Here is a 19,849-nt window from a genome sequence, read left to right as displayed (position 1 = left end):
ACGTGCTGGGATTACAGGCGTGAGCCACTGCGCCTGGCCTTATCTCTTTCTTCTTTTCTGATGATACAACACAACATGTCAATATATGTCAGATTGCAACAAGAAATTTTCCTAGGCTAGGCGCAGTGGCTCACACCTGTAATCCTGGCATTTTGGGAGGCTGAGGCAGGCGGATCATTTGAGCCCATGAGTTCTCAGCCTGGGCAGCACAGTGAGACCCCCATCTCTGTATCTTTGTTCCCTGGGTGAATAATTTGGGGGATGAACCGACCAGTGCTGTCATCCGGCACAATCTGCCTTGTAAATTCTTTCTCCTGCAAGCTGAGTGATGTTTGCCGTTGGCAGGTTCCCAGAACCTTCCCACTGGGAAGATGACCTCCAAAGAGGTTCACAGCGCCGAGTCTGCATGAGAACTCGGCTCAGGTGCCTGCACTGAAATCTGTCATGCTGCACACTTTGCCATGACCTGAGGCCAAAAAACAAACACCGTATAGCTGGCAAAGGCGTTTAATAGAAATGAGATGAGGGCAGGCCGCCCCTCCCCCGCCCCGCTAGCGCAGGAAGTTCCTGGGGTACAGCTGGAAGAGCTTTCCCTCCTGTGTGGGCTCGAAGCCGTACTTTTCCAGGTTGTCAGGGTCGAAGGTACCGTCTTTGAAGTCCTTTTCGATGGCAGGCGCCACGGCTTCGCTGAAGAGCTGCGCGGCCGTCAGGGGCGTCTCCTCGCTCTCAGGGGCGAGGTAGCTCACGTAGGGTTTGAGCTTGAAGCCGGTCAGATCTGGGACGACGAACTCCGGGACCATCTCCTTGATCTGCACGAACCTCCAGCCCGAGGTGAGGAAGCCGATGCCCTTGGCGCCCCGGCCCTTGCGGCCCCTGAAGCTGCGCGGGCCCCGCTTGCTCGTCCACTTGCTCATCCGATCCGCGCCCCGGACCAGGCAGCGCGCCGCTGCGGCCAGGACGCCCATGCCGCGCCCTGCGGGAGGAGAGAGCGGGTAGTCGCGGCCCCGGGAACCCGGCCAGCCCCGCTCCTGGCCGCGCGCGGCGCCCGCTCCAATCCGACAGACTCACCTGGACCGGAGACCCCGCACGAGCTCCAAGCGACCCCTCAACGGCTCCGGCGCCAACCCGGCCTCAACCTTGCTCCGCTTCCGACCGCGGCGTCGCAGCAAGAGCGGCTCCGATTGGCCGCGGCCGCCGAGTCCAATAGCGGCCCCAATCTGGTAGGGGGTGTGGCCGCGGGGACTCGGCCAATGTGAGGAGCGAGTGGGGCGGGGAGAGGCGGGGCTCGCCGGGCGGGGCGGGGCTCGCGGGGCGGGGCTGGCGGATGAGCGATCTTCCTCAGCGCGATGGTCCCTGGCGTTCCCACTGCCCTCTACTGCCCGTGTTCGTCCGCCCGGTGGACGGCGGTTTCCCGGGAGCCCAGTCCCCCTGAGGCCGTGAGGTGGCGTTGGGAGGTCGGGGAGGACGCGGGCGCTGGACTCGAGACGGTCGCCGCGCTGACGCCGCGACCCGGCCTTTCTGACCCCTCCGCCGGGCGCTGCTCCTCTGGGCGGAGCCGGCAACGGCGCGGGGAAAGCCCGGGACCAGCAGCCGGGAGGGCCCGGGCTGTCTGTGCTCCCCCGCAGGCCGGGCAGTGGTGTGGGGGGACTCGAGCCCTCGCGGTGCCCAAATTAATCAATAATCTTGGACCCAGCACGTCCGGCTTGCGCACTGAGCCCTCCTGCCCAGTCACCCTCGCAGGCGGCCTCTCACCCCACGCGGAAGTCGCCCCCAGCCGCACCCTCACATCCTGGATCCACCCCCTCCCCAGCTGCACCCCGTCCCCAGCGGCACCCCCACACCCCATATCCATCCCCTCCCCAGCTGCACTCCCTTCCCCAGCGGTACCCCCACACCCCAGATCCATCCCCTCCCCAGCTGCACCCCCTCCCCAGCGGCACCCCCACACCCCAGATCCACCCCCTCCCTAGCTGCACCGCCTCCCCAGTGGCACCCCCACACCCCAGATCCATCCCCTCCCCAGCTGCACTCCCTTCCCCAGCGGTACCCCCACACCCCAGATCCATCCCCTCCCCAGCTGCACCCCCTCCCCAGCGGCACCCCCACACCCCAGATCCACCCCCTCCCTAGCTGCACCGCCTCTCCGGTGGCACCCCCACACCCCAGATCCATCCCTTCCCCAGCTGCACTCCTTTCCCCAGCGGTACCCACACACCCCAGATCCATTCCTTCCCCAGCTGCACCCACTCCCCAGTGGCACCCCCACACCCCAGATCCACCCCCTCCCCAGCTGCACCCCCTCCCCAGCGGTATCCCCACTCGCCGGATCCACCCGCTCCCCAGCTGCACCCTCTCCCCAGCGGTACCCCCACACCCCAGATCTATCCCCTCCCCAGCTGCACTCCCTTCCCCAGCGGTACCCCCACACCCCAGATCCATCCCCTCCCCAGCTGCACCCCCTCCCCAGCGGCACCCCCACACCCCGGATCCACCCCCTCCCCGGCTGCACCCACTCCCCAGCGGTACCCCCACACGCCGGATCCACTCCCTCCCCAGCTGCATCCCCACACCCCGGATCCACGCCCCGCCAGCGTCACCTCCCCTCCAGCCGTGCTTCTCCAGAAGGCAGGGCTGTCCCCACCCCCACCGCGCCGGGCCTGGCTCCTCTTGACCTGCTTGGATCCGCCCCATCTGGCTGCTGTTCTGGGTTCCGGGACAGCCACGTGAGGGCTGTTTACAGAGGGAAGGAAGTGGCTTCTAGCAGACGACAGACGCTTCTCAAAAGACATCTTCTTTTCCTGGAGAACAGACTTTTTCAGCAGGATTTTCTTTTCAGTGAAACGTAATTTGACTTGAAAAGGAACCCCGAGAAAAGTGTCCCGGTGTGAGCGTGAGCGGGTAGAGGTGTGCCCTTGTTTGCCTCAGGCTGTCTGCTTTTCACCCCTGACTGTTTTTTCTGTTTCTAGCCATGGAGGAAGAGAAAGATGACGGCCCAGAGGTATGTAACTCAGGGGACCAGATCCCTGGATTTCCCAGTTGGGGGGCATTTCTGGACTCAGAGAAGGGTCCTCTTGGCGTCTGCTCTGCCGCGCTCTTTGGCCCTGTGGCTTCTTGGCACCTGAGGACTGTGGGAGTGGTGGTTCTGGCCCCTCTCTGCTGCCTGTCACAGCTGCCAGCGCTTGTTAGACGCGCCTGTCACAGCGGACAGCCAGCGGTGGCCCATGGGCATTGTTCACAGCGGGGACAGCCAGCAGTGGCCCCTGGGCATTGCCTGAGGCCTTGTGTTTTCTTCCCCTAAAGTCACAATTGCTACTTCCAGTTCCTTTGGGATTTTGCCTGATGGTTTTGCTGAGAACCTTTTTCTTTCTTTTTTTTTTTTTCCCCAAGACGGAGTCTCGCTCTGTCGCCCAGGCTGGAATGCAATGGTGTGATCTTGGCTCACAGCAACCTCCGCCTCCTGGGTTCAAGCGATTCTCCTGCCTCAGCCTCCCGGGTAGCTGGGACTACAGGCACCACGCCTGGCTAATTTTTGTATTCTTAGTAGAGACGGGGTTTCACCATGTTGGCCAGGCTGGTCTTGAACTCTTGATCTCATGATCTGCCCGCCTCGGCCTCCCAAAGTGCTGGGATTACAGGCGTGAGCCACTGTGCCCAGCCCTAGAATCTTTTTCTTAGTCAAACATCTGTAGCCACATGGCAAAGGCCTTATTTCCTAAACCAGAAAACTGGACCCATTAAAGCAACAGTGAAAAGCTAGAAAAGGCTGAGCCGCTCCACCGCAGGAGAGCGTGTGACCGGGTCACCGGCCGTCGCGTGATAGGCCTTCCTTGGATAATCGGTCCCAGAAGCAGTTGCTGGGCTCAGAGGGACTCACTTCGCTTCCTTAAGTGAAGGACATGGTCGTAGGTGCTTCTGTGCTCCCCACCTGGTTGAGAGTGAGCATAGGGGTTCCCCTGTCCTGAAGCAGAAGCTCCCAGGGCTTGTATTTGCTTCTGAACCAAGTTCGAAGGGCTCAGCTTTCTGGGCACATCCTCATTCTGTCTTGGTGCAGAATTGTGTCTTTAAATGCGTTTCTGAGTGCTCTTCCGACTTCCCTGGATTTTCTTTTTTTTGAGACGGAGTCTTGCTCTGTCACCCAGGCTGGAGTTGCAGTGGCGCGATCTCGGCTCACTGCAAGCTCTGCCTCCTGGGTTCACGCCATTCTCCTGCCTCAGCCTCCCAAGTAGCTGGGACTACAGGCACCCACCACCACGCCCGGCTAATTTTTGAATTTTTAGTAGAGATGGGGTTTCACCATGTTGGCCAGGATGGTCTCGATCTCCTGACCTCGTGATCCGCCCGCCTCAGCCTCCCAAAGTGCTGGAATTGCAGGCTTGAGCCACCGTGCCTGGCCCTTCCCTGGAGTTTCTGGCGCGGATGGGAGTCCCGCTCTCTGCAGTGAGGCAGGGGTGGGTGCCGTTTTAGGCTTTGGCTCTTGTGTAGAAACTTGCAGGCTGAACACAGAGCCTTCTCGGCTGGCCGCTGCCTCCTTGTTTGGCGTGTGAACTGGTGTTCATTGTTCTCAGAAGCCACATGGCTCATAGGGGTTTCGAGCACTGCTCCTGCTGGGGCTGAGGGGACACTGAGAGGGGGGCCTTGGCCTCCCCTGTGGCCAGGCCTGCTCCCTGAGACCTGCATCCCAAGGATCGCATCACCAGCATGTGGGTGTGTTAGTGATGCCCGGGGCAGCCGCTGGCCCTGCCCCGCCGTGTTCCAGTGACCAAGGGAGCCAGGTTGCTCTATGAGTGCTTCCTAGCAGGAGGCTCAGAGGACCCCGGCACCCGGGGCGAGATCACTTCTTCCCGGAAGTCTCTGGGGCTGCTGACTTCTCCCCTAACTCCCAGCTCTCCTCCTGCTGCTCTGAGCAAGTTCGGGCTGGGAAGCCTGTCCGTGCCCACCTGACCCCATGCTCTCTGCTGCAGGCTGACTTCTGCCTGGGCACCGCCCTGCACTCTTGGGGGCTGTGGTTCACAGAGGAAGGTTCACCGTCCACCATGGTAATCACCTCACGCTTCCCTGGGGCCAGACCTGGATGGGCCGTGGCCTTTTTCACCTCTCCCTGTCCCCATCCCCTGGCTCATTCCTGCCCAGCCTGTGGTTGGGGTGGGGGCAGGCTTAGGGCTAGGGTTAGGTTCGTGGCCTTGCTGATGGGTGCTGTGTCTCCACTCTTGGCCAGCTGACGGGGATTGCAGTTGGAGCTCTCCTGGCCCTGGCCTTGGTTGGTGTCCTCATCCTTTTCATGTTCAGAAGGCTTAGCCGATTTCGTGAGTATCTTGGTTCTGACTCTGGCCCTGGGGGTTGGGGGAAAGCATGGGTGTCTTGGGATGTGTTTTGAGCCCCTGGGAGGGGCCCTCAAGCCTGTGGTGGCTTTGGCTAGAATCCGATGGCCCTTCTGGGCTCAGGCTGAGCACGTCAGTTCCAGGAAGCCAAGTCTGTTCAGAGCCCTTTCTGTTCTCCTCTCCTGAGCAAGGCTTCAGTGGGAAGAGGGGAGAGCCCCCTTTGTTGGAGACGAGCCTGTCACTCAGGCCCTCTTCCCTCATGCTATCTGAGTATGGCCAGTTACTGGCAGGGACGAGAGTGTGACTGACTGTGCCGCGCCTGCCTGTCCAGGACCAGGCCTGTGCCACGGCTCTACCTCAGGCCATCCCTTCACTCCCTGCAGGGCAAGCACAGCCCACTCCTCAGTACCGGTTCCGGAAGAGAGACAAAGTGATGTTTTATGGCCGGAAGATCATGAGGAAGGTAGCTGGTGCTCGGGGCCCCAGGCTGCACACGGCTTCCTCGAGCAGGCCCCTGTGGGAGGGACCCCTCCTGCTGCGGGCTCCCCCAGGCTGGGCAGTGCTTGGTGTGTGCTGTCCTCTCCCCAGCTTCCCAGCTCTGCCACCAGGCTCAGGGTTTGGGGGAAATTATAAATTGTGCCGAATGGTGTCTGCTTCCTCCAGCTGAATCCAATGCGTTTTACCCAAGAATAACCCCTCACCCTCTCAGGCCTCTACTCCCCCTGGCCTGGAGGGGCAGCTCCAGGAATGTCTGTGGTGGACAGTGGCCGGAGGGGAGGGAAGTCCTGTAGGGACCAGCCCCACAGGGTCGGTGGGTTTCTCCCCGGGTGCGGAGACGAGAGAGTGTAGAAATAAAGACACAAGACGAAAAGATAAAAGAAAAGACAGCTGGGCCCTGGGGACCACTGCCACCAAGACGCGGAGACCGGTAGTGGCTCTGAATGCCAGTCTGTGCTGATATTTATTGGATACAAGACAAAGGGGCAGGATAAGGAGTGTGAGCCACCTCCAGTGATAGGTGAGGTCATGTGTCCACTGGACAGGGGCCCTTCCCTGCCTGGCAGCTGAGACAGAGAGAGAGAGGAGAGAGAGAGAGAGAGACAGTTTATGCCATTATTTCTGCATATCAGAGACTTTTAGTACTTTCACTAATTTGCTACTGCTATCTAGAAGGCAGAGCCAGGTGTACAGGATGGAACACGAAGGTGGACTAGGAGCGTGACCACTGAAGCACAGCATCACAGGGAGACGGTTAGGCCTCCGGATAACTGCGGGCGGGTCTGACTGATGTCCCCCGGGGAAAGGGAGACTCCCTTTCCGGGTCTGCTAAGTAGTGGGTGTTTTTCCTTGGCACTGATGCTACCGCTAGACCACGGTCCGCTTGGTAACGGGCGTCTTCCCAGACGCTGGCGTCACCGCTAGACCAAGGATCCCTCTGGTGGCCCTATCCGGGCATAACAGAAGGCTCGCACTCTTGTCTTCTGGTCACTTCTCACTATGTCCCTTCAGCTCCTATCTCTGTATAGCCTGGTTTTTCCTAGGTTATAATTGTAGAGCGAGGATTATTATAATATTGGAATAAAGAGTAATTGCTACAAGCTAATGATTAATGATATTCATATATAATCATATCTAATATCTATATGTAGTATAACTATTCTTATTTCATATATTTTATTATACTGGAATAGCTCGTGCCCTCGGTCGCTTGCCGCTCACAAGGGCCCTGTCGGCCCCCAGAGTGGATGTTTATTTTAACAATAAATGAGAACGGAAAGCTGCTTTCTAGGAACATCGCTGGGGCCCAGCGGGTGCAGAGGGCCTCACGCTCGGCCAGAGATTCCTGACTCTGGTGCCAAGCTTGGAGGTCTCTGCCAGGCTTTGGGATGCTGGGCTGAGGACAGAGTCCATCCCCTGGAATTTGAGGGGCTGAGTTCCCTGGTTACCGGCATGTGTGCTCTAAGCTGAAAGCTGCGTGGCTCACTTTGAATGTCTGGGTGGTTCCGGAACCTAGACATAGATCCCTGGGCCAGGGCTCAGGGATCCGAGTTTAACAAGCCCCGATCCGGGGAATAAGCAGCCTTGGTTTAACTCTTCCTGGTCTTTGGCCAATTGGGCTGTCGGAGGCCTCCCCTGGCCGCCTCCCTGCACTCCTGAAGGGCCCAGGAAGTGCTCAACAGACCATCCAGAAGCTTCACAGAAACCGCACAGACTGATCCCTTTAAAGCAATCTTTGTTACCTTTTTCTGGTTGTACAACTAATTCGTGTTCTTCATAGAAAATTGAAAAACTCGGCCGGGCGCGATGGCTCACGCCTGTAATCTCAGCACTTTGGGAGGCTGAGGTGGGCGGATCATGAGGTCAGGAGTTCGAGACCAGCCTGGCCAACATGGCGAAACCCTGTCTCTACTAAAAATACAAAAATTAGCTGGCCATTGTGGCGGGCGCCTGTAATCCCAACTACTCGGGAGGCTGAGGCAGGAGAATTGTTTGAGCCAGGACCCAGGAGGCGGAGGTTGTAGTGAGTCGAGATCATGCCATTGCACTGCAGCCTGGGCAACAAGAGCAAAACTCCGTCTCAAAAACAAATGAACAAACAAAAAACAAAAAGAAAATTGAGAAACTCGAGGGGAGGGATGTGGGTGTCTGTCCGTGACTCATCTGTTCTCATCAGCGTTAAGTGCTGTGAAAAGGCAGATGAGTTAGGGCTGCTGTAGGCTGGGTCTGGGACCGGCTTAGGTGGCTGGGACAGGGCGCGGGGTGGTCTGGAGCAGAGTGGAGGCGGTCTGTTGAGTGTCGGCCATCATCCGGTGGCCCCACAGAGGACAGGGAAGTGGAGGGCCTGGGAGGAAAGCCATGAGGCTGACAGCTCGGGACCGAGGGGCAGCAGGCAGTGGTGCCTGAGTGAGGTGACCCCGCTAGCATGCAGGGTATGACCCAGGGCGCTGCTGTTCTGGACAGTCGAGCAGGCACTGCCTGAGAAAAGGGAAGAAGACTGTTCCAGATATGGGACAGAGTCGGCAGTGGCCCCAGGTCAAAGGGGAAGTGACGGGGGGGAAGGTCGGTGGGGACAGTGGCGGATTTTTAAAGGGTTGTAGCCAAGGGTTGTGTTGACCAGTATGAGAGCCAAAGATGGAGCGGGTGTCAGCCTTCGGGGCAGCGGGGCCAGCAGGCATGAAGCCCTGGGGCTCTGGAGGGTTGGCTGTTTGGGGACAGTGAGGACGATCCCAAGGATGTGTGGGGCTGTATCACTGCCAACATTCCCTCACAGGCCAGGCATGGTGGGAAAATGGCATAGCCAGACCCCAGGAGCTGAAGCTGGGACTGCGGGAGGCCCACAGGCAGGTCCTGAGGACTGATCTCCGTGGCGAAGAGCTTGGACCTTGTGGCTTGCAGAGTCAGTGCCTGGTTTCTCCCTTGGCTCTGCAGGTGACCACGCTCCCCAACACCCTTGTGGAGAACACTGCCCTGCCCCGGCAGCGGGCCAGGAAGAGGACCAAGGTGCTGTCTTTGGCCAAGAGGTACTGAGTGTCCTTCAGACCACATCCTGCCCGGGGTGCCCCCCATGGTGCTGGCCTCCCCGACCCTGAGCTGCCTGGCGTGTCGGCCACTGACGCTGTGGGTTTTGAACCCGCCTGGTCTGCTCAAGGCTAGTGTGTCTCTGCCTCGTAGGATTCTGCGTTTCAAGAAGGAATACCCGGCCCTGCAGCCCAAGGAGCCCCCGCCCTCCCTGCTGGAGGCCGACCTCACGGAGTTTGACGTGAAGAATTCTCACCTGCCATCGGAAGTTCTGTACATGCTGAAAAACGTTCGGTAAGAGCGGGGATGAGCCCCGAGGGCTGCGGCAGCTCCCATCCCCCTGGGCTTCTCGCTGGGGCCTGGCTCCAGCTTGGCCGTCTTGTGTTGGGGGATGGTTGGCAAAGCGTGTCGTGGGGCTGCTGGTGTCTGTGCCCCGTGGCGGGGCCTCATGGTCTGCTGGCTCCTTCACCAGGTCTTTCTTGTTCTGTTGAACGATTTCCCGGTGTTTCATCTTCAGCGGTGAACCCATAGCAAGAGCAAGAAGGGTGTGGTGGATCCAAAGCCTGGAGCCTAGGTTCTGCTCTGTGCTCCCGTCTTGCTGACTGGCCCCTGGACTGTACCCCTTCCGCTCCCTGGCCCAGCTCACCATCCTGGAGGCTACCTTTGCCTTCCTCCCTTGTGTGTGTAGCTCAGGTTCACGGGTCAAGAAGTTCCCTGAGCTGATGGAAAACAGGCTCATGGGAATTTCAGAAGCTGACGGTTGTGTTTGGCAGTGATGACGCATGGTTTGTTGGTCAGCCGTGTGGACCCACAGCACAAAGCCTGGCGCCAGTGGGGTCGGTGGCCGTGTGCTCTCGAGACTCTTGGAGAGGCCGTCCACCTCCCCTGGAAGGGCGTCCCACAGTGCCCTCTGGCTCTTGCAGGGTCCTGGGCCACTTTGAGAAGCCGCTGTTCCTGGAGCTTTGCAAACACATTGTCTTTGTGCAGCTGCAGGAAGGGGAGCACGTCTTCCGGCCCAGGGAGCCTGACCCCAGCATCTGTGTGGTGCAGGACAGGCGGCTGGAGGTCTGCATCCAGGACGCTGTGAGTCGCAGGGCGGCGGGGCGGGGTCAGGTGGCTGCGCTTTTACCATGTCTGTCTTCTCGGACTCTAAAACGTTTCTCATTGAAAAGCTAGGCAAAATTTTGATTTTAATTTCTTTGGGGGAAAACTCACCATTTTTATTTTTTATTTCATTTTATTTAGTTTTTTGAAACAGGGTCTCACTCTTTCACCCAGGCTGGAGTGCAATGGTGTGATCTCAGCTCACTGAGGCCTGGACTTCCTGGGCTCAAGCGATCCTCCTGCCTCAGCCTCTCGAGGAGCTAGGATTACAGGTGTATGTCAGCATGCCCAGCTCACTTATAAAATTTTTTTGTAGAGATGGAGTCTCACTTTGTTGTCCGGGCTCGTCAGCAATTGCTGTGCTCAGGCGATTCTCCCATCTTGTCCTCTCAGAGCACTGGAATTACAGGCATGAGGCACTGGGCCGGGCAGCTGTTTTAAATGTTTCTTCCAAGTCCTCAGAATACTCCCTTTGATGGTTTAGTAGTAAGTCACTGTGTTGATTTGCCATGGTCCATTGAGCCCTTGCTCTATTTTCAGGTTTCTAACAAAATTAAATTAATTGTAAGAAAGTAATTAAGGCCAAGGTGGGAAGATCGCCTGAGCCCATGGGTTAGAGACCAGCTTGGACGACATAGTGAGACCCCGTCTCTACAAAAAATAAAAAATAATTATCCAGGCATGGTGGTAGCACCTGTGGTCCCAGCCACTTGGGGGCTGAGGTGGGAGGATCGCTTGAGTCTGGGAGGTCGCGGCTGTAGTGAGCTGTGTTCACGCCACTGCACTCCAGCCTGGGCGACAGAGCGAGACCCTGTCTCAAAAAAAAAAAAAAAAAATTTCGGGTGTGAATCCACGTGGGAGCGCCATCCTTGCTTCCTGCCTCTGTTAAATTGTACCCTTTGAATCGCTGCTCGGGGGTGGATGCTGGGCCAGACCCTGCCGTGGCCTCTTCGGCGCCGTGTTGCTCTCCTAGAGGGTGGTGTGGCTTTGTCTGTCCGGGCAGTTTGCGACCCAGACTTCCCATTGCTTGTTCTCATTTAAAGCACACACTCAGCAAACCCCGGGCTTTGTGTGATCATCACCCTGACCTGCAGGGCTCCTGCCAGCTGTGGTCCTGGGAGTGGGCCGCGACCCCACGCCAGCTCCGGCACTGCCTGTCGGGGTTTCTAGACCAAAAGCGCTGCTGGGCAAATTATTTGGTTCTCAGGTTTGTCGCTTTGTCTGTGGCTGGACTTGATGGGTTATTAGAAGGGAAAGGGGCTTGGGGGAAGCTGGAGCCAGTAGCTCCTGAGGATGAGGCCGCCCAGCTGGTGAAGCAGCGGCTTTCGTTGCCGCTTGTGCAGGGCCTCCTGAAGGACCAGAACCCGTGTCCCTCTGGCCTTTGGACTAGATGGGAGGGGCTCATGGAGGGGACTGGGGCCAGATTTGGGCAACTTCATAAAGAATTTTCCTGGGTCAAGCTGAGATGAAGCACTTACGTTGTTAAATCACCAAAATAGCGTGGTTTCTTTTCTTTTTTTACCTAATGGAAAATTATATCAAAGTTCTGAAATTTAGGCTGGTAATAACTGAATCGGTCCTCGGAGTCCTTATAGTTAGTTCAGCAAACAAACAGGCTCTGCGAGCTTTTGCCTCAGTCCCTACACTGAAGACGAGTCGTGGGATGGAGAGGTGGGGTCTCCTCCATCTGTTTTCCTTGGTGCTGCTTCCTGTGTGTTGTACCCCTGATGCCAGCAGGTCCATCTCGTCCTCTGCCCTCCATCCAAGGTGCCTGCTGCTGTCATGGCGCCTCAGAGGTGCAGGCCCATGGCCCCACTGCCCTGGGCTGAGCTGAGCCTCTGCCAGGCCCCGCGGTCGCAGGCCCAGACCTGACGGCACCCACTCTGCTCTCCAAGCGCAGGACGGCACCAAGGTGGTGGTGAAAGAGGTTCTGGCGGGAGACAACGTCCACAGCCTGCTCAGCATCCTGGACATCATCACCGTGAGTCCCCCGCTTCCTGGCCCTCCGGGTGCCCCTGGGTTGGCCCTGGAGGCCTGGTTTTTGTGTCTTGTCTGGACAGCTGGCAGTGGTTAAAGGCCAGTTCTCCACAGTGACGTGAGGGGAGCAGGGTTTGGTCCAGGAAGGAGGGAGCTTCATTCTGACCACAGTGTGTTGAAGAATAGCTGGGCATGTGGCTAACGGTTTTGGTTGTCTCTTAAATGACTGTTGTTGAACTGGGTGATAAATGCATGTGATTCAGCATTCGAAAGGCACAAAGCATTGTAGAGGGAAGGTGTTTTCTCCTCTCCTCAGGCCGAGGCCCTCCCGAGGGACCGGCCACCCCCGTTTCCTGCAGGTCCTGCTGGGCTCTTCCCTGCTGGTGCCGTCTTTCTGTGGCCCCCAGTCTTTTGCTTTTCGTCATTTCGTCGTTGCAGTGAGTGGTCTCCTGTGTCCATCGTTTCTGATACCGGAGCCTGATCTGCAGGATAAATCCTTAGGGTGGACTTGCAGGGTCCCAGGGGATGCAGACTTGTAATTTTGAAAGTTGCTGCCGGGCCGGGCGAGGTGGCTTACACCTGTAATCCCAGCACTTTGGGAGGCCGAGGTGAGTGGATCACGAGGTCAAGACATCGAGACCAGCCTGGCCAACGTGGTGAAACCCCGTCTCTACTAAAAATACAAAAATTAACTGGGTGTAGGGGCGGGCGCCAGTAATCCCAGCTACTTGGGAGGCTGAGGCAGGAGAATCGCATGAACCCGGGAGGTAGAAGTTGCAGTGAGCCAAGATCCTGCCACTGCACTCCAGCCTGGGCAGCGAGAGCGAATCTCCGTCTCAAAAAACAAAACCAAACAAAAAATCATGTATCATGTTGTCTCATGATTTTTAACTTTTTATTATGAGACAGTTCAAAAATGTGCAAAAATAGTAAAATCACCCCATGGGCCCAACATTAACTAGAATTATTTTTTTTTAGGCTGGGTCTCGCTCTGTCACCCAGGCAGTGGCATGATCTTTGCTCATTGCAACCTCCGCCTCCCGGGCTCAAGCAGTTCTCTCACGTCAGCTTCCCAAGTAGCTGAGACTGCAGGCGTGCGCCACCACATCTGGCTAATTTTGTATTTTTTTGTAGAGATAGAGATGAGGTTTTGCCATGTTGGGCAGGCTGATCTTGAACTCCTGGGATCAAATGATCTGCCTACCTCAGCCTCCCAAAATGCTGGGATTACAGGCATGAGACATCATGCCAAGCCATTAACTAGAAGTTTTTTTGGTTTTTTGTTTTTTGGTTTTTTTGTTTTTGAGATGGAGTCTCGCTCTGTTGCCCAGGCTGGAGTACAATGGCACAATCTTGGCTCACTGCAACCTCCACCTCCCAGGTTCAAGCAATTGTCTTGCCTCAGCCTCCCGAGTGGCTGGGATTACAGGCATGCACCACCATGCCCAGCTAATTTTTGTATTTTTAGTAGAGAACAGCCTTGGTAAGGCTGATCTCTAACTCCTGACCTCGTAATCTGCCTGCCTTGGCCTCCCAAAGTGCTGGAATTACAGGTGTGAGCCACTGCATCCAGCCTGAATTTTGTTGTTTTTTTTGAGACAGGGTCTTGCTGTGTTGCCCAGGCTGGAGTGCAGTGGCACAATCTTGGCTCACTGCAGCCACCATCTCCCAGGTTCAAGTGATTCTCCTGCCTCAGCCTCCTAAGTACCTGGGATTACAGGAATGTGCCATCACACCTGGCTAATTTTTGTATTTTTAGTAGAGACGCGGTTTCACCACGTTGGCCAGGCTGGTCTCGAACCCCTGACCTCAAGTGAGCCACCCACCTCAGCCTCCCAAAATGCTGGGATTATAAGCCTGAGCCACCACGCTTGGACCATTAACTGGAATTTAATGTTTGTTTATTCTTTTTTTTTCTTTGAGTAAAACCTACATGCAGTGAAACAAATCTTAGTGTCCAGAGGCATTTTGCTAAATGCCTATCAACTTAAAAGTGGTGTCTGATTTTAATCTTACTCTTTTGAGTTATACCTTTTGCATTCATTGTTAGCTGTGTATCAAGGTAACTTCTACCTCAGTTTCTCTAGCCTTTGTTAGGAGAGTTTTCTAGAGCTCACCAGAACCCTGGCTCGGATGCATTCAGGCAGAACCAAGCGCTAGGTCCTTGCATGAAACCTCGCACTGGAGCCTGGGTGGTGTCCTCTGATCCCATCCTATGTTCCTCTGCTCGGAAAGGACATAACAAGCTCCAGCCAGACGTTGGGGTGTCCAGGGTGCTCACTCTGCTCCCCGGCAGATGGGCACAGGTGGGCTTTGAGCTGTTTGGGGCCTGGGGTGGAGGCATGGATGGGACCTCGGCATCTTGTTGTGCTCCCTGGGACTTGTGTATCTTCACGAGACGTGTGGCCTGTGCTAGGGAGGCCGCCGGCCTGGGGAGGGAGAAGACACCCACCTCCTTTGAGCAAGGCTGACCTGCCGTTAGAAGGCCGGTGCTCATCTTCGAGGGAGCCCCCAACATGGCTTGGGGCAGAGTGGGGTCCCAGCCACCAGACCCACTTCTGTGCGCCTCTTTGGAGCCTCTGGTTAGTATGTCTCTGGAGCTGTGGTGGGCTTCTCAGGGACTCCTGGATGTGTAAGGGGCACCTGTGGGCCTGAGAAAAGCTGGGAAAGGACTAGAGGAGCTTTGGTCTACGTGGATGTAAACCTGTTCAGCACAGGGCATCTGTATGCGACCTACCTTGGACGATTCATTTCTCTTTAAGCAAAAAATAGCTTCACTGGGGTAGAGGCTTTCTCCGTTATTTCTTGTTCTTTCTGATCTTGATCTTGTTGTGATATTCAGATTGGGCCTCACTTACCACAGCGCAGCGATGCCTGTGCCAGGAGAGGGGAGCTGTGCGCTGAGACGGGCCGGGTTCCTCTCAGCTGCTGCGATCCGTCTCATCTGCATTGATGTCACAGCCCCTCTCCCTTAGGGGTGGGAATGGGTCTTCCCTGAGTGTAGTGGGAGTAAAAAATGGGGGGTGATTGGCCGAGCACAGTGGCTCACGCCTGTAATCCCAGCACTTTGGGAGGCCAAGGCGGGCGGATCACGAGGTCAGGAGATCGAGACCATCCTGGCCAACATGGTGAAACCTGTCCCTACTAAAATACAAAAATTAGCTGGGTGTGGTGGCGGGCGCCTGTTATCCCAGCTACTCGGGAGGCTGAGGCAGGAGAATCCCTTGAACCAGGGAGTTGGAGGTTGCAGTGAGCTGAGATTGCGCCACTGCACTCCAGCCTGGTGACAGAGTGACACTCCAACTCTGTCTCAAAAAAAAAAAAATGGGGGTGATGTCTGAGAGAGGTAATTCTGTATTGTGATCAGTTGATCATCTGGTGTGACATCGTTTTTGCCTCATCAAACTTTTGTGTTTGTCATTTTAACAAAATAACATGGACAGATTCTAAAAACATACTTAAAGTTTTATCAACAGTGGCCGTCTGTCCCCTCACACTGAAAACGCTTCGGTTCCTTCTGAGCAGCTTTTCTTGCTGTTTCCTAACCTATCCGTTCTAGACACACTGACTTCCTGTCGTGGGAGATGAAGTGTGGCTTGGTGGATGGCCCCCATGCTTCCTGTTGTGGGAGATGAAGCGTGGCTCCGTAGATTGCCCCCATACCTCATGCTACGCTCCCATCTGCGCCGCTCATGGGCGGTTCTTTCGACTTCATGGATACTATTCACAGCTGAGCTGTGTATTGTACTATAGTTAAATTTCCTTTCTTGCAACTTTCTCTTTTTCTTGGAATTAACAGTTGTGTTATTTTTGGCTACTTGGTGATTTTTCTGTGCACCTGTTACAGATTCATGACCTGAACCAGTGGCTTATTTTTGGCCGCTTGGTGATTTTTCTATGCACCCATTACAGATTCACGCCCTGAACCAGCGGCTCCATGAATGCTTCTTTGCTCTGGGAAAAGCCCCTCCTGGGAGCCCCCATCCTCTTGCCCAGTCAGACCCTCCCCAGGCCTGCTGTCCAGCTGCCATTCCAGGGCCACCCACCCTTCCTTCCCCTACACAGGGCTCTTGCTGCTGCTTTCTCAGCCGGCGTGTTTTGGTGGAGCAAATCCTCCATTCACTTCTTGAGACAGGGTGCCAGGGAGGTGTATGTTTGGAAACCTTAGAAATCTAGAATTGTCTTTATTCTACACCACCTTCATCTTTTTGTTGTACTTTTTCTTTTTTTTTTTTTTTTTTTTGAGATGGAGTCTTGGTCTGTCGCCCAGGCTGGAGTGCAGTGGCACGATCTCAGCTCACTGCAAGCTCCGCCTCCCGGGTTCACGCCATTCTCCTGCCTCAGCCTCCTGAGTGGCTGGGACTACAGGCGCCCACCGCCACGCCCGGCTAATTTTTTGTATGTTTTAGTAGAGATGGGGTTTCACCATGTTAGCCAGGATGATCTCGACCTCCTGACCTCATGATCTGCCTGCCTCGGCCTCCCAAAGTGGTGGGATTACAGGCATGAGCCACCATGCCTAGCGTTTTTGTTATACTTTCTAGAATATTTTTTCAACTTTATTTTCCAAATCTTCCATTGAATTTTTAATTTCTGGCATATTTTTCATTTCAAGAGTTTTTTTTTCTGTTAATTTTTTTTTTTTTTTTTTGAGACGGGGTCTTGCCCTGTCGCCCAGGCTGGAGTGCAATGGCATGATCTCAGCTCACTGCAACTCCTGCCTCCCGTGTTCAAACGATTCTCCTGCCTCAGCCTCCCGAGTAGCTGGGATTACAGGCGCCCGCCACCATGCCCAGCTAATTTTTGTATTTTTAATAGGGACGGGGTTTCACCATGTTGGTCAGGCTGGTCTCAAACTCCTGACCTTGTGATCCACCTGCCTCGGCCTCCCAAAGTGCTGGGATTACAGGTGTGAGCCACTGCGCCTGGCCCTGAATGTTCTTTTTAAAAAAGTATCTTTGTTCTTATTTTTTTATTTTTAAAAATTATCTTGTTCTTACTTCATGGATAAAGTAAGATGGGTTTTCTTTTGCTCCCTGAGTTGTTTCTGACCTGAGTTTCTCTTCTCTGTTTATTTTGGCTTCTGTGTTTCCGATCAGGGGCTTTTCTGCCTCCAGCAGTCACTTTATGTGTGAATGAAGTTCTTATTGAACACAGGTGTGCAAACCAGCATAGCTGCATCTCACAGAAATAATGTGGAGCCCAAGAGGCCAGCAACAAAAAGCACACACTGTGTAATTTCACTCACCTGAGGCTCAGCTACCGGCTGTACTGACACTTGAGGACAGAGGCTGGCCAGCCAGCTTTCCCTGTAAAAGGCCAGAGCGTAAATATTTCAGCTTTATGGGCCATGTGGTCTCTCTTGTAGCTACTCAATGTGGCCATCTAGTGTTCCAAAAAAAACTTCCTTTACAAAAAACGTGCGGTTCGAGGGACTTGGTTCTGGTGTTTGGCCTGCTGGGGTTAAGGTCTCATTAGTGGTTGCCTGTTAGGGGTTTAAGTTGGGTATCGACTCGGGGAGGCGTAAGGTAATCTAGATTACTGGAAATGTTCTACATATTGATTTCGGTGGGAGTTACATGGGTTAATTACAAAACGAAAAGAGCATGATCCACCTGAAAGCTGCATATAGGCCGCGTGTGCATGGGGTCAGGGCTCGCTAACGGGACACTCCCTGCAGGAGGACTGAGCAGGGCACTGGCTCTTTCCTTCATGGTTTGGGAGTCCACAGGTCAGGGTCTGTAGGTCTTTTTTTTAGGGCAGCTTCTCAGAAAGGAATCTGCCTATGTTCTGCTGTGGTGGCACTGGGTTTGAGGAGGGGGAGGAGTCTGGGGGTGCTCCCGTCTGGAGTGGACACTGTTGGGGAGGAGTCTGGGAGTGCTCCTGTTTTAGTCTGGGAGTGCTCCTGTCTGAGTCTGGGAGTGCTCCCATCTGGAGTGGACACTGTTGGGGAGGAGTCTGGGAGTGCTCCTGTTTTAGTCTGGGAGTGCTCCTGTCTGAGTCTGGGAGTGCTCCCATCTGGAGTGGACACTGTTGGGGAGGAGCCTGGAAGTGCACCCATCTGGAGTGGACACTCACTGAGGAGCCTGGGAGTGCTCCCGCCTGGAGTGGACACTGTTGGGGAGGAGTCTGGGAGTCCTCCTGTCTGGAGTGGACACTCACTGAGGAGTCTGGGAGTGCTCCCGTCTGGAGTGGACACTGTTGGGGAGGAGCCTGGGAGTGCTCCCACCTGGAGTAGACACTGTTGGGGAGGAGCCTGGGAGTGCCCCCATCTGGAGCGGACACTCACTGAGGAGCCTGGGAGTGCTCCCGCCTGGAGTGGACACTGTTGGAGAGGAGTCTGGTAGTCCTCCTGTCTGGAGTGGACACTCAGGAGTCTGGGAGTGCTCCCGTCTGGAGTGGACACTGTTGGGGAGGAGTCTGGGGATGCTCCCGCCTGGAGTGGACACTGTTGTGGAGGATTCTGGGAGTCCTCCTGTCTGGAGTGGACACTCACTGAGGAGTCTGGGGGTGCTCCCATCTGGAGTGAACACTGTTGTGGAGGATTCTGGGAGTCCTCCCGTCTGGAGTGGACACTGTTGGGGAGGAGTCTGGGAGTGCTCCTGTCTGGAGTGGACACTCACTGAGGAGTCTGGGAGTGCTCCTGTCTGGCGTGGACACTGTTGGGGAGGAGTCTGGGGGTGCTCCCGTCTGGAGTGGACACTGTTGTGGAGGATTCTGGGAGTCCTCCCACCTGGAGTGGACACTGTTGGGGAGGAGTCTGGGAGTGCTCCCGTCTGGAGTGGACACGGTTGGGGAGGAGTCTGGGGGTGCTCCCGTCTGGAGTGGACACTGTCGGAGAGGATTCTGGGAGTCCTCCCGCCTGGAATGGACACCGTTGGGGAGGAGTCTGGGAGTCCTCCCGCCTGGAGTGGACACTGTTGGGGAGGAGTCTGGGAGTCTTCCCACCTGGAGTGGACACTGTTGGGGAGGAGTCTGGGAGTCCTCCCGCCTGGAGTGGACACTGTTGGGGAGGAGCCTGGGGGTGCTCCTGTCTGGAGTGGACGCTGTTGTGGAGGATTCTGGGAGTCCTCCCACCTGGAGTGGACACTGTTGGGGAGGAGTCTGGGAGTGTTCCCATCTGGAGTGGACACTCACTGAGGAGTCTGGGAGTGCACCCATCTGGAGTGGACACTGTTGGAGAGGAGTCTGGGGGTGCTCCCATCTGGAGTGGACACTCAGGAGTCTGGGAGTGCTCCCATCTGGAGTGGACACTGTTGCAGAGGAGCCTGGGAGTCCTCCCGCCTGGAATGGACAATGTTCGTAGCCACACCTGATGTCCTTGGGCTCTTACCTGCTTGCTTCACCTTCTCCAAGAGTTCCTGGTGGTCCACTGGCCACGGGGAAAAGCCATTTCCAGCCTGTTGGGGTCAGGAAAGTGACTTGGGGTTGGCCTAGCCCTCTTCCTGTCTTACCTGCATGTTAGCCTCGTTCTGGCTCTGCAGTGAGGACCAGTCCTCTCTGTCCGGGTTCTGCACCTCTAAAACCAAGTGTCAGCTTTCCTTAGAGGGCTCCACCAGCCATGACTCTGTCACTTGCTTTCATCAGCCGCTAAAATTTCAGTGACATTTTTTATCTACTCTTAGCTTTTGTCTTTATCCTTGGAGGTTTGTATCTTTTTAAGAGAGCGGAGATAAGCATGTATATTCCACAAGGGGACAAAGATAAGCATTTACCTTCACTTACCTTTCTTTTTTGGAGAAGAGTCTTACTCTGTCACCCAGGCTGGAGTGCAGTGGCGTGATCTTGGCTCACTGCAACCTCCATTTCCTGGGTTCAAGTGAGTCTTGTGCTTCAGCCTCCCGAGTAGCTGGGACTATAGATGTGCACCAGCACGCCCGTGTAATATTTGTATTTTTAGTAGAAACAAGGTTTCACCATGTTGGCCAGGC

The 19,849-nt window shown here is 55.7% G+C and overlaps 2 protein-coding genes across 2 annotated transcripts in view; one reads left to right on the top strand and one right to left on the bottom strand.

Moving 5' to 3' along the window:
- Positions 1-491: 491 nt before the first annotated feature.
- Positions 492-2,372, bottom strand: MRPL41 (mitochondrial ribosomal protein L41). The gene is made up of 2 exons (XM_054499978.2): positions 1,069-2,372; positions 492-973 (listed from the first exon to the last, which is right to left on the bottom strand). The coding sequence occupies exon 2, from the start codon at positions 963-965 to the stop codon at positions 552-554; it is 414 nt and encodes a 137-aa protein (XP_054355953.1). The 5' UTR covers positions 966-973; positions 1,069-2,372; the 3' UTR covers positions 492-551.
- Positions 2,373-2,867: 495 nt separating this feature from the next.
- Positions 2,868-19,849, top strand: part of PNPLA7 (patatin like phospholipase domain containing 7) — a 97,867-nt gene continuing 80,885 nt past the window's right edge. The window contains 8 exon segments of the mRNA XM_054499979.2: positions 2,868-2,998; positions 4,962-5,036; positions 5,216-5,303; positions 5,702-5,781; positions 8,748-8,839; positions 8,991-9,131; positions 9,761-9,920; positions 11,842-11,922. Of these exon segments, the coding sequence (XP_054355954.1) occupies positions 2,969-2,998; positions 4,962-5,036; positions 5,216-5,303; positions 5,702-5,781; positions 8,748-8,839; positions 8,991-9,131; positions 9,761-9,920; positions 11,842-11,922 (747 nt within the window). The 5' untranslated portion in view covers positions 2,868-2,968.

This window comes from Pongo pygmaeus, chromosome 13 (assembly GCF_028885625.2).
Source record: "Pongo pygmaeus isolate AG05252 chromosome 13, NHGRI_mPonPyg2-v2.0_pri, whole genome shotgun sequence".
Taxonomy (NCBI): Eukaryota; Metazoa; Chordata; class Mammalia; order Primates; family Hominidae; genus Pongo; species Pongo pygmaeus.
The sequence above is the reverse complement of the archived record's forward strand: the minus strand, read 5'-3'. Positions and strand labels throughout refer to the sequence as shown.

Bases quoted from the DNA above. Each gene is read 5' to 3' on its own strand.
- MRPL41 (XM_054499978.2), bottom strand. From the start codon at position 965: ATGGGCGTCCTGGCCGCAGCGGCGCGCTGCCTGGTCCGGGGCGCGGAT.